General features: G+C 44.1%; 2 protein-coding genes across 4 annotated transcripts in view; one reads left to right on the forward strand and one right to left on the reverse strand.

Annotated features, from left to right (window-relative positions):
* Positions 1-13993, reverse strand: part of CXXC5 (CXXC finger protein 5) — a 68600-nt gene that overhangs the window by 34822 nt on the left and 19785 nt on the right. The gene's annotated exons all lie outside the window — the stretch shown is intronic.
* The window catches only part of STING1 (stimulator of interferon response cGAMP interactor 1), a 157874-nt gene continuing 152641 nt past the window's right edge, over positions 8761-13993 (forward strand). Inside the window, exon 1 of the mRNA XM_081872841.1 lies at positions 8761-8782. Within this exon, the coding sequence (XP_081728967.1) occupies positions 8776-8782 (7 nt within the window). The 5' untranslated portion in view covers positions 8761-8775. The remainder of the gene's footprint in view (positions 8783-13993) is intronic.

Raw genomic sequence — 13993 nt, forward strand, 5'->3', positions numbered from 1 at the left:
CAGGAGGTAGATCTTTGCACGGAGTGAATTTGAGCACTATCATTTGTCAGTGTTTACGGGTGAAGCTTATGTTAAAAACAGAGCAACCCTGGCAGGAGTTTGAACTCTGCTACTAAGTTTGATTTTATATGTAATTCTATTGTGCTTCTCTCTGATCTTACATTTCTTTCCTAACAAATAATGTTTCTGACTGGTAGCTAAAAAACTTACCCATGATGTTCCGTGACTCTAGCTTAAAGTTATCGGTGAAAAAATAAAATAAAAGCTTTGTCCTTTGCCAGAACACGCTATCACCTTAGACACCTGTATCTTCCTAAGAGTTAAAGATTGGTGCTATGAGACTACAACAGTTTAAGTGCTGTTTTGGGCCTCATGGCAAAACTGTATCTGTTATCATCTAACAGTGATGGCAGCAGATGGTGAGGTTAAGGAGATTAGGAGTAGGAAGTCTAAAGTACATCACATCCAGCTCTCGGCCTGTCAGACCTCCATTTTGGGAGACAGAGCTAATGGCCATTGCACACTTCCAGGCATTCAAAGATAAACCATCCTGTTTTACTCAACCAGTTTCAACTAAGATGAAAGGGTAATGCCCAGCTCCATAGCCCAGACCAGAGGGTCAGATACACAGGTTGCGGAAACACAGACTTTTCAGATGTGACCTCTATATTATGGGATGCACTCCCTGAGCATATGGTCCAGCAGCACATCTCCTACACAGCATACAGAAAAGCATCCTAGAGATGCCCCGATTTTCTCTTTACAGCAGTGGTCCTTGTGGCTAACATTACAACAACATCATCAGAACTACATCAGAAATAGGAAACCAGCCAAGGAGACTGTTGTAGCACCAGATGACAAAGAAGTAAAATAACTACTGAAAGAAAATAGGGAGATTGCAAAGAAACTGGACGAATTATTGGCATTAGTCTTCACAGCAAAAGATACTGGTGACATACCAACACATGGATTGCTCTTTCCCGCTAGGACATTGGAAGAATTATACATAGAATAAAAGAAGTAACAAAAGATGAAGTTCTACAGAAAATTGATAAAACAAAAAACCAGGTATGGATGATATACTCCTGAGAATTTTGAAAGAATTCAGATGTAACATCATTGATTATCTAACAAAAAATATGCAACCTGTCCGTGGCTTTCATTCCATAAGATTGGAAAGTAGCCCATTTCACACCAGTATTGAAACAGTGTTCTTGGGAAAGCCTGGAAATCACAGATCCATGCACCTGATGTGCTTCTCAAGTAAATTGGTAGAAAGCACCACTAAAGTTTTTTTAAAAAAACAAAAAACAAAAAAACAGTGCTTGAAGAGAAATCAGCAGGACTTCTACTATGGGATGTATGGTCCAACCAACATTTTTTAATTGTCTGAAGTGGTTCTCAAGCATGTCCATCAGCTCACCTCTATCTATATAGTCTTGAACTTCTCTAATGTTTTTGATGAGGTTCCTCACCAGAACTTGCTGAATAAACAGGATGACTTATCTTATGGATTGACACTTGATCAAAGAAACAGGAAACAGAGGGTGGAAATAAATGGACAGTTCTTGAAACATAAGCTTTGCAGTCCCCAAGAGTTATACTGGAGTTACAGTGGTATCTCGAGTTACAAACGCCTCAGGTTACAAACTCTGCTAACCTGGAAGAGTTGAGAACTTTGCCCCAGGAAGAGAACAGAAATCGTGTGCCCCATTAGTGAAAGCACGCCTCTTATTAAGAACAGTTTCAGGTTAAGAACGGACCTCCGGAACGAATTAAGTTTGTAACTAGAGGTATCACTGTACTTCACATGCTCTATCAGCTCTGTGTGTTGCCTCCATGGAAGGCCTTTGACATATATGTTAGGCAGAGCCATCCAGGCAATGCAGCTTGTTTGCTCTGCTCAGCTGGGGGTTGGAAAGGCGCCTGCCTCCCAGCTGAGCCTTAAACTGCACCGGGGATCACTCATCTGGGGGGCAGGAGCAGTTTAAAGAAGCCAAGGGAGGAACAAGCTGTATTGGCCCAGCCTTCCAGCCTGCTCCTCCATATGAGGGGCAGAGCGAAGGCAGCTTCGCCCAGCAGTAGATCACAGGTGAAAGCACTGCTGCTCCAGAGTCCCTCCAGGTTGAAAGCAGACTTGACAAACAACTAAATGGCACCATGAGCAAAACCCTTGAGAACGAGAGAAATTCTGTGTAGTGAGGATTGGGCCTGGAATTGACAACAGCTCAGGAATGCAAATACTGTATTAATCGTTTCAGAAATCCATCAAAGCAATGCAGAACCTGTAGACAAAAGTCAAAATACTTTCTTTTCACCAAACCTGTTAATAAGAACAACTGCAGTCAAAGAAAACGAGTTTTGCCTGTGCCTCACATCTTCTACACTGAAAATGACTATTCGTGGTAATCTTAAATGAATTATCACATCGGCAACTTTAAAAGTACTCAGTGCTTTCAAGTAAAATGAAGGAGACATTTTTGTTTATTGTTGACAGATGCCAGATTAACTACCTTTTAACATATTTTCACCACCCCTTTTGTTTTGCAGACAAGGGGGCTGAAGAAGAGAAACAGTGCAGACATTTCCCACTCTTCCAAGAAAAAAAATAAGTTTGCTCTAGAGTTTATTTTTTGAGAACACACCAGGTTAAGTACAGCGGTACCTCGGGTTAAGAACTTATTTCGTTCCGGAGGTCTGTTCTTAACCTGAGACTGTTCTTAACCTGAAGCACCACTTTAGCTAATGGGGCCTCCCGCTGCCGCCGTGCCGCCAGAGCACAATTTCTGTTCTCATCCTGAAGAAAAGTTCTTAACCCGAGGTACTATTTCTGGGTTAGCGGAGTCTGTAACCTGAAGCGTCTGTAACCTGAAGCGTCTGTAACCCAAGGTACCACTGTACTGCGAAACCAAAGACTAGATTCAATAGAATAGAAAGGAGTCAGCCCCTTGACCAGAACTACAGGAAAGCCAGCGACCACTCTTCTAAAGCTGCTTGACACTTGGGGGGGGGGGGTAAGCTTTGGGCCAAAATGCAGCATATAAACCAACCATGATAATAATAATAATAATAATAATAATAATAATAATAATAATAATTTATTATTTATACCCCGCCCATCTGGCTGGGCCTCCCAAGCCACTCTGGGCGGCTTACATAAAAACCAAAAATACAGTAAAATATCACACGTTAAAAACTTCCCTGAACAGGGCTGCCTTAAGATGTCTTCTGAATGTCAGGTAGTTGTTTATCACTTTGACATCTGCTGGAAGGGCGTTCCACAGGGCGGGCGCCACCACCGAGAAGGCCCTCTGCCTGGTTCCCTGTAGCTTTGCTTCTCGCAATGAGGGAACCGCCAGAAGGCCCTCGGCGCTGGACCTCAGCGTCCGGGCAGAATGATGGGGGTGGAGACGCTCCTTCAGGTATACTGGACCGAGGCCGTTTAGGGCTTTAAAGGTCAACACCAGCACTTTGAATTCTGCTCGGAAACGTACTGGGAGCCAATGTGACATGACATAACAAAGAATGAGGCAAGGATGATGATAATGAAGCAGGAGCCAGAATTATCTGTGTGGGTTTCTGGCACAGCACTGCGTCCCTCTTCGTAACACTAGGCTGCCATGACTGCCTCTCTAATCCTGAACATTGAGAGTTGGCCGAAAAGGAAAGTCCCCTCCCCTCATCCCAGCTGCATCATGCCAGATACAGCAAACGCTTTCAGCCGGGGGCCGGTCCACCGTCCCTCAGACCACGTGGTGGGACGGACTATATTTTGAAAAAAATATGAACAAATTCCCATGCCCCACAAATAACCCAGAGATGCATTTTAAATAAAAGCACACATTCTACTCATGTAAAAAGACGCTGATTCCCGGACCATCCCGGGGCCGGACTGAGAAGGCGAGGAGGCCGCATCCGGCCCCCGGGCCTTAGTTTGCCTACCTATGTGCCAGACCTTAGGCAGCTCTGCCTGGGGGTATCAGGAACTACAGCAATGCTTTGAGCAAGAAAATGAACGCCTGATAATATGCAATACCAACAAAATTGATTGTGCACTCGAGTATCTTGAAGAAACGCTGGCATTGGGGAGCCACACTAGTGCCACCAGGGTTATGCCAATGTAACCCTGGTGTCAGGGAGCTGCCATCGGAGCCAAGGGAGGAGAGAGGGCTCCAGAGGGATGCCGGAGAGGGTCCCAGTAGGGAGAGAGGCAGCCCATCCGCTGGGCAAGGAAATCAGCGTAGCACCAGTGGAGAAGGGGGGCAGATGGGGGAATCGGAGAAAAGGCTCCTGGACTCCTCACCGGAGACCAGCGGGGAGAACACGGGTCCTCCGCTGCCCACACCCTCCCTGCGCAGAAGACTTCCGTGCAGGGAGAGTAGGAGGCGACTGGGCGTCAAAAAACTTCTTTGCTGGAAGAAGTTCAAGAAACGCCCACTGACGGATTCTGCCAGCGACTGAGACAGCCATGAGTGCAAGGCTGTCCAGAGAGAAAGAGTTCAACCAGGCAACCTAGCCAGGAGTGGCAGCAACTTACGCACGAGCAACCCCCTTAGAACCATTACACCTGGCAAACCTCCATTAGCAGAGGAGCCAGACTTGGGCAGAGCTGGGAAGGGAGGAGATTGGTAACCTCAACTCCCTCACATAACAGTCCTGTCTCCAGGGACAGCATAACATGACTCCAGCAAGAAAGAGTCACATAAATTATTTCCCTTCAGAGCCCAAAATAACGTCCCCATTGCTTCCTACGCAGCCACAACTGAACTTAAGATTTCATCAAATTATTATTATTATTATATTTATTTATATCCCACCTTTTTCCCAGGTTGGGACTCAAGGAGGCTCACACAAATTAAAGCAGCAGTGATAAAATACAAAAAGCTAAAAGCATATAAAAGGTAATTGTCAAAAGGTAATTCAACTCTTAATAGAATTAAAACAATATTAAACACAAATCTAGTAAAAGACAGATACTAATATAAACAGCACTAGTAAAGCCCTTTCCTTGATGCAAACTCTGTTGTTGATCACAGCTCAGCCTGCAATATATAAATCCCAGACAGGTAAACCAAATCGCATGTAATCAGTAAGTAAATAAACATGTTAAAAAATAGCAAGTGAGAATGTGTTGGGCTATATCACTGGCCTCATGCCTAGAGCGCAGAAAGGGGAACTCTGGTGAAAAGGGACTTTGAACAAACAGCCTGGCTTGAGACCAATGTGCTCTTCCAACACTTGTGAACACTGACTTTTCTAAAGCCTGTAAGACAGGATGGAGAAGCTCCATCCTGTAGACCCAATGACGACCCACATGGGTTGCAATTTGTCCTAAGAAGCTGCTTTCGCCAAACCACACCCACCTGCGCCACGCCCAGAGCCAGCCCAATGCAGTTTGACACCTGAGGCAAAGCACAAAATGGTGTCCTCCTCTCTGCCAGGGAAGGGGTGAGTGAAGATCTACAAGTACAGAATAAAGATCCACCCTGGGGTCTGCTGTACTTGTGGGTCCTGCCGCATGAGGCAGTTGCCTCACCTTGCCTCATGGGTGGCTGGCCCTGCCCACACCTGAGGCAGGCAAGAACATGGCTTCATAATGGGGCTTGCTAACAAAGCTGTCTAGAGTCAACTGTGAGCTCCACTGAAACTGGCTACACATCAAGAACTCTCTAGTGCAGCTGACGAGACAGCACAGCTCTTTCCAGCGCCAACATCACCCAGTTGTGAGCAACTGTGCTTTCCAAATACTATGGAAGCACCTGCAAGGGTTTTGAAAGTGCCAACAATCAGCTGATCATCAGTGGTTGCAAAGGGTTGCGCATTTGCCGTAAACCATGAAGTTAAAGGGAAATGAGTTGCCTGACGTCATTGTACTGTCAAGTGATTGACAGGCTGATGGTGCTGTTGATCTGTCAAAGTTGGCCCACGGGTGGAGGAGTATAGCATCCCCGCTGCAAGGCTTACAGATCTTGAAGTCCTGAGACACAAAACAGTGAACAGGAATGTCCCCAGGACTCCTGCAAACTGGGTGGAAGGACTAGCATTCCACACAGGTAACCAAGCAGGGAGCATTCAATATGCATAATACACAGGACAGTAACTCAAAACTGTACAGTGGTACCTTTCTTTAAGAACAGCTTAGTTTATGAACAACTTGGATTAAGAATGCTGCAAACCCGGAAGTACAGTGGTACCTCGGGTTAAGAACTTAATTCGTTCTGGAGGTCTGTTCTTAACCTGAAACTGTTCTTAACCTGAAGCACCACTTTAGCTAATGGGGCCTCCCGCTGCCGCCACACGATTTCTGTTCTCATCCTGAGGTAAAGTTCTCCACCCAAGGTACTATTTCTGGGTTAGCGGAGTCTGTAACATGAAGCGTATGTAACCTGAAGCGTATGTAACCCGAGGTACCACTGTAGGCGTTTTGGTTTGTGAACTTTGCCTTGGAAGCAGAACATGTTCCACTTCCTGTTGAGTGTGTTCCATTTGGAAACTGAGTCTCCCGTTGCTATGGGAAAGCACACCTTGGTTTAAGAACGGACTTACGAAACAGATTAAGTTTGTAAACCAAGGTACTACTGGATACAGAAAAGTGGGAAGGGAGCTGTTGGGCATAAAATATATAACATGCAAGAAAACAACAGACTAGTCACTGAACAGTCATAGAGAACAGCTCATATACACTCCAGTAACTGCAGGGACCATGATCTTTTGAAAACAATGAGCATGTTCAATGTCAACATTCCTGAGAAACCCAGGGCTGCATTACTTGGGCTTAGCCTGAAGTAAAAGAGATGGTCTCCTCTTCAGCGCTCTCCAAGATGGTTCAGAGCATTCTCTTTAGTGCACTTAGCTCTCCATTCCATCCATACAGACATCCACATTGCAAAGCCACACAAAATTGCATTATTGGTCCAAAGTTGAAGATACCAGCAAGATACCTTTCTGATATTAGTGGATGTAGGGTTATCAATTTTATTATTAGCTTTCTCCATTTGCTGCCAATGTGGCAGAATGGGAAGGGAGCAGCTATTTTCATATGGTGGAATTCAATGACAGTCCTACTCAGAGTACACCCATTGATGGGCATTACTAATTAGGCTCATTAATTTCAACCTCTGTGTAGTAGCACTTGGCTGAATAAAAACCATCCTGGTAGATTCTGAAGACCTTTCCACTCATGGCACTTTTTACGAACAAATTATTGGATTTTAAGGATGGCTGGCAAGCTGTGAAGGAGCCCAGGGTATATACATCCATCTGCCAAACTAGAATCTGTAGTAACGGAAGACAGCAAAAAGTTGGACTACAATGACCAACACTGCAGCAGCATCCCAATGAGAGTTCATACACGCCTAAATTTCCAATTCAGAGCTGGCCAGTTGTCATTTTTTAAAAAATACTAATATGAGCAGTCTATCATGAAAAGGTTCTTATGAGGATCTGTTGGTGGCGATGCCCAACTTCTGGATAAATTGTTAAGTCTGTGGCAGGTCAGAGAGTTTTGTGAGAAGGCTGGCTAGACTGGCCACAATGTGTGTTAGGGGCTCTCTGCATGTCAAAAGGAGCTCAGGAAGACTGCTTACAGGTCAGAAGCGGCAACTGCAGAGAGTCTTCAACAAATCTTAAGCTCTTCTAAATAGGACTTTGTGCACCCTCCACTGTTCCTTTAATCTTCATCAATGGTATGTCTTAGACTATGCCATTGTCCTTGGTGCACTTGTGGGCTATGATAAAAGCAACAAAGGAAAAATAGACATGCTGCTTTTAGAATAATTTAAACTGAAAAGCAGCTTGTCTCTTCAGCAGTGCCAGTGGCTCCAGTGAGAACCTCAAACACCAGAGGGATGGCAAATGCATGGAACCAAAATGGAAAGCTGCTGGGGAACGGTTCAAGTTGTTTCCCCACTCTACGGGTATAGGATAAGACAATGTGTGGTTCTCAACAACAAAGAAACCAAAGCATGGTTCTCAATGGAACAAACTTTAAAAAGCAGTGGTCTGCAACCAGTTTGCTCATACCATCTCTTTTCTTTAAGTTTGGTTGCGTTCATGTGGTTTCCTCCCAAACAAGAATATCCAGATGTGTCTCCCCAGTGATAATCAGAAATAAGACTTGCACAGAAGCAGTGACTGCATTAATTGACTGCTGAGAGGGCACACATTTCTAACAAATCAGAAAGATGTTTTCCAAACGGCATCAGAGCTTCATCAATGGGAATTGCACATTCCAGAGAAGTATTTTGATGCAGCACCACAGAAAGACATTAAGGCTACAATCCTATCCACACTAAAAGTACTCCCCACTGAAGACAATGGGACTTGATTCCAAGTAAATGATGGTCAGAAATGTCTTTGCATGCATGGTTATTCAGAGTGTACCCAAATCCTAAGAGCCATCTGAGTGCTTAGAAAGGAGGCAGATGAAGACCAAAATGCAAAGTGTATGTACAGATTGTGTTTACTAAGGACATAGATATATAGAACATGATCATTCCTAAGTAGTATAGCAAAAAAATGAGCCAGTGAGCATGTTTATTCTTAATTCAATAAAGACAAAAAAGTTGGGGACTTCCGGGTTAGCGCCTCCGGCAATGGCGGAATTCCTCTGATCGGGAGGAACTTGCTCCGTGGAATTCAGGGTCTGGCTGCCACGGCGAAGGCGGAGACCCACTAAAAATCACAGGCGGGAGAAGCCTGTGAACCTGGGATTCGGCTGGCACCTTTTGCGCCTCCCCTACTCGCGGGGAGACCCAGTTTTGGGGATCCGGAGCGATGTGGGGTGAGCGGCGCGGTGCTTTGAATTGACTGCTTCTTTCACGGAGTGAAGCCGCATTGCTGTTGCCAGAGAGCGCTGACTTTTTCCTGTGGACAATTTGATTCTAAACAACTACCCGTGAGTAGAACGGAAAATTGGATTTTTAAACGTCTTAATTTGGCACCGAAACGGGGAGGTTTCAAACAGGAAGTCCGCCTTCCCCTTTTGTAAATAGATTGAAGCAAAGAATTTGCAAGCTAAAATCTTGGAAAGTCCTGTGTAAAGGATTAAACTTCCATCGGCTAAAATCATTAAACCCCCCTTGGAGGCAGGAGAAGAGGGGGAAAATTTTGGATCGCGTAAGCCTGCAGGAGAGAGTGAAGAAAGTTGGATCACCACCGCTCTGAACCTGGAAATGGACTGCTAGTAAGACTGACGTTTTTGGGAAAGTTCATTGACTGTGACAGTTAGTTAAATAAGAGAAATACATTGCTTTCATTGTCTCCTTCTGCGTTTAAAAAGGAGTAAAAGTAGCTGAAAATTGAAACTAATTTTACTGCTTGAACTGTGCTTAAAAGGATTGATACAAACAGAAATTGTTTCCCTCTAGAGGGAGCCTTTGAAATTGTTACAAGAGTTGGGCTGGTGGAATCTCCAGCTGCAAGAGAAAACCGTGAGATTGACCTTGGATTGCTTGAGAATGTCGACAGAAGAAGCCTTAGTGATTGCACTATGCAAGATAAGTGAGTCATTGGAACAGCTCCACAAGAAGACGGATGTGATGAATATTAAAATTGATATTTTGGGACAAAAAGTGACTAATTTGGGACAAAAAGTGAACATCTACACAGAAACTATTCAGGAACCGATACAGGAATCTACTCTGACATGCCAAATGGTGGAGAAAGCGAGGGAGAAAGTTGTGGTTGTTGAACCTAAAGTAATACAAGTGGAGAGGGAGAGAGCCCCAGCCTTACAGAGGCCATTTGATGATTACAAGTTGTTGCCCTCTATGATTGAATTCAGAGAAAGTCAGATTGGAACCCTGCTTGGACTGGAGAAGGAAAGTTGGATAGATCACCTCATGCAGGGATTTACTGACCTTTGGGATCTGGACCTGGGTCAGGAGGAAATTGGAGTTGTGGGGACCTGCAGAATTGGAGGGACTTTGAAACATGTCCTGAAATATCTTTTGGATTTTAGTTTTAACCACGGAGATGTGGAGGACATGTCGAGAAGGAATAAAAACATTGTTAGGTTGGAGCTCCCCCGAGACCTACTCTTCAGCATCAAAGAAAGGAAATTAAGAACAAGATCAGCAGAAGACAAAGTAAAGTGTATGTATAAATACGAAGAAGATTTGCAGAAGGGACCTGGAAAAGAGTTAAGAGCCTCAGACAGAAGACCACCAGGTTGATGGACTATATGGAATTGACGGAAATGACTGGCAGAATCCGAGACCAGGGAGAAGAGACGGTGGAAGAAGATTGGAAAAAGTTTAAAGTTTATTTATAGAAATAGGGTAAAATTAATGAGTGTTAGAAAAATGTTGGAATGAAATTACATGGCCTTAGTAGAAGTGTTATAAGGAGTTAAGCATAAATAAGTATTATAGTATTAATGGAAATAAGGTTAAAATAAGTTAAGATATTTATATGACAGAAAATAGTGAAAGATGGAAAGGATTTGCTGAAACAATTAATAGAAGTAAAATACAAAAAGGGAGGTGAGAGGAAGTCGATGAAACAAGGGAATGAAAGATAAGGCATTGAAATGGTATGATGTATGTTTTTAAATTGTTTTTGTTCCGTTTTGTTTAGTTTAATGCGTTAATGTTGTGTGGTGTATTGTTTATATATTGTATTGTACTGTTTTTTCTTTCTTTTGTTTTCTTCTTTTTTCTCCTTTTCTTTTTCTTCTTGTTTGTAAGGTTTAAAATAAATATTATTTTTTTAAAAAAGTTGGAGCAGGGGTCAGCAACCTTTTTCAGCTGTGGGCCGATCCACAGTCCCTCAGACCTTGTGGTGGGGCCGGACTATATTTTTGGGGGGAAATGAATCAATTCCTATGCCCCACAAATAACCCAAAGATTGACCCAAAGATGCGTTTTAAATAAAAGCACACATTCTACTCATGTATAAACACGCCGATTCCCGGACCGTCCACAGGCCAGATTGAGAAGGCGATTGGGCCGCATCCGCCCCCAGGCCTTAGGCGGGCTACCCCTGAGTTAGAGCAACTAGTACACAAGGCAATGGAAGCCAACAGACTTTCAAACTATTCAGAGTCTGTAGATAGCCAAAATGTGAAGGAGGATGAAGAGAGCAGAATGGAACAGATGGAGTTATAAAATATAGCACTGATGATTCTCGACACTTAAATCCAGTAAAAACCAAACACTTCTCAATGCTGAATGCCTCTTCTGTATAATGGGTCCAAATATGTTTGTGTTGTTTGGCTGATCTGCAGAACTTCCACTCACTCTACATACTACCATCGTCCTAGTTGACCAGGGTACTGAGATGCAACTCATAAGAACATGTGCTGGATCAGGCCAATGACCCATCTAGACCACATCCTGTTCTGAGAGTAGCCAGCCAAACGCCTGTGCGGAACCTGAAAGCAGGACGCAAACTCCAGAGCACTCTCTCCCCCCAACCCCTGGGAACCCACAAGACTCCCCCTCTGAATTTTTTATTTGTGCCTTCAAAATAAGTTCACAAAGGTTACTGCTCTGTAACATTGTTTTACACATAAGCACACAAACCCATTAGTCATTTGTGGTCTTTGAAAAAGTAGAAAGCAGCTTTTGTGAAATATACCTACAGTAAAAAAAAAATTGCAACTGGCTACAAACTGCTATTTTTTCACTCCTGGTTTAGAGATCACTGTGAAAGTTGGCTGCTGTTTTTTTTTTTCTAAATGTGCAGCTCTATAATGTTGCAATGCCTGACATAAAAAAATGCTTCAGGGCACACGTTTTGCCTGATTTGCACACCAAGTCACTGAATATGCACTTTAAAAAGGCAAGACTAATGTAAGACACAACTCATTTTGTAATTGTAACACAGAGAGAAACAAGTACTGTATAAATAGCAATAGGGAAGAAAACCTTTCCTGAGGAGTCAAACCGTGAGCCTGTATTCAGAATGCTTTGCATACTTCTGGTTATCAGATTATAGCTGAAGAAAGTAAAGCAATGACACCCATGGCCAGCAGTTGCAGTCATTCACTGAAGCCACACTTACTAGGTCAAAGGTTTCCAAAAAGAACAGGCACAACAGCAACAGGATGAGCACACTCCTAAAACAAGCCCCACCATTCCAGTTCTACAATACTGTGTGGATTCAGCGTAATAGATGGGGGTCTGGAACACAACCCTCTCAATCCTGCTGTGTCAATTCAAGGAACAAGACTGACAAGCAGCGGATCCTTAGCTGGAATCTACTTGGACCTCCACAGGTGGAAGGCAACAATGACTGAGAGAAGAACAAAAAAGTACTTTCCTACTGTTAAGATGAGAAGCCAAACTAACAAGTTATCCACCTTTGGCTAAACACACTATCTGGGAGAATCCATGTAATTATTAGCAACTTAAGTCAACAGACTACTGATTCAATGGAATTAAGCTAAGTCTGCCTTTTCAATTTTGCAAACACTCATGAAACTTTGAGTTCAAATTTTTGTTGCTTTGTCAAGCTCCATTCACACAACTGCTTCAGTCCAGGGGAGCTTGCAGCCCTGCTTGACACACAGATCACATGAAGCCTTGAGCATAAATTCATCAGCTTGGGGCAGCTGTGGCTTTTAATTAGCCAATGTTGACTTTTGGCCATGCTTTCATGGGCTGAGGCAGTCATGCAACCACCAACAGGCACACAGAGAATCCTGTTTTGATGTTTAAACACAAGCATTCCAGAAAGGCCATAGCAAATGTCACAACCCAGGCCACATTAACACTGACTGACAGTCATACAGTCGCCGGAGCCTGTGACAGCACAGCAGTAAGGGAAGGCGGGCCAATTAAAACCCATGGCCCACAAGTTACACCATGTGACTGCCTAGCAGAACCAGCCAAATGCATCCACTATTTTTACTGCCCTCATTCTTCAACAACTGCTCAGGGAAATTTTCCCTTTCTGAAGCTTGTTCTGATCTTTCTCTCTGGAAAGATTCAGGCCAGAGGCATAATTTAAAGTTGACTATCTAAACTGTAAATAATATACCCACCTTCAGCAGGAAATAAAAGTCTGCCGATATCCCATCAGAAGTCTGCTCAAAAGAAATGAAATCATACTTTACAGTTGCTGTATCTAAGTCTACCAAATTTGGGAAGCACAAGTTGTCTGATATGCAATGTTAAAGGTAAAGGGACTCCTGACCATTAGGTCCAGTCATGACTGACTCTGGTTTACACATAGGCACACAAACCCATTTCGCTTTATTGGCTGAGGGAGCCGGCGTTTGTCCGCAGACAGCTTCCGGGTCATGCGGCCAGCATGACTAAGCCGCTTCTGGCGAACCAGAGCAGCGCATGGAAACGCCGTTTACCTTCCCGCCGGAGTGGTACCTATTTATCTACTTGCATTTTGATGTGCTTTCAAACTGCTAGGTTGGCAGAAGGGACCAAGCAACGGGAACTCACCCCGTCACGGGGATTCGAAGCGCCAGCCTTCTGATCGGCAAGTCCTAGGCTCTGTGGTTTAACCCACAGCGCCACCCGTGTCCAGATATGCAATGTTTTGGATATGCAAATTGTGGATTTATGAAGCAGACATCTCGGCAGAGCAATCCTAACCCCTACTCTGTGGTGCAGGGATAGGATGCTGCGGAATGTCCCCTCTAGGGCAGGAATGGCCAAACTTGGCCCTCCAGCTGTTTTGGGACTACAACTCCCATCATCACTACCTAACAGGACCAGTGGTCAGAGATGATGGGAATTGTAGTCCTAAAACAGCTGGAGGGCCAAGTTTGGCCATGACTGCTCTAGGGGCTCTGCTGGTGGTGTGGACCTTCACTCAGGTGCTGCTGCACCCACTGAAAAGTCTAGTTAACCTAAAGCCCCAAAGAAGAGCATACACACTCCCCTAAAATGCTGGAATAGATTATAGGGCTGCTGTGGAAAATCTGCTATTCCACATCACCCCAGCCCCAGTTAGGATTGCTTCCTTAATTATTAGCATGATGAACTTCCAGTATTTCCAACAGGTGCTTTACCTGTGCAGCAAAAAGAAT

This window comes from Podarcis erhardii, assembly GCF_964252035.2.
Source record: "Podarcis erhardii genome assembly, chromosome: 8".
In the NCBI taxonomy this organism is placed as follows: domain Eukaryota; kingdom Metazoa; phylum Chordata; class Lepidosauria; order Squamata; family Lacertidae; genus Podarcis; species Podarcis erhardii.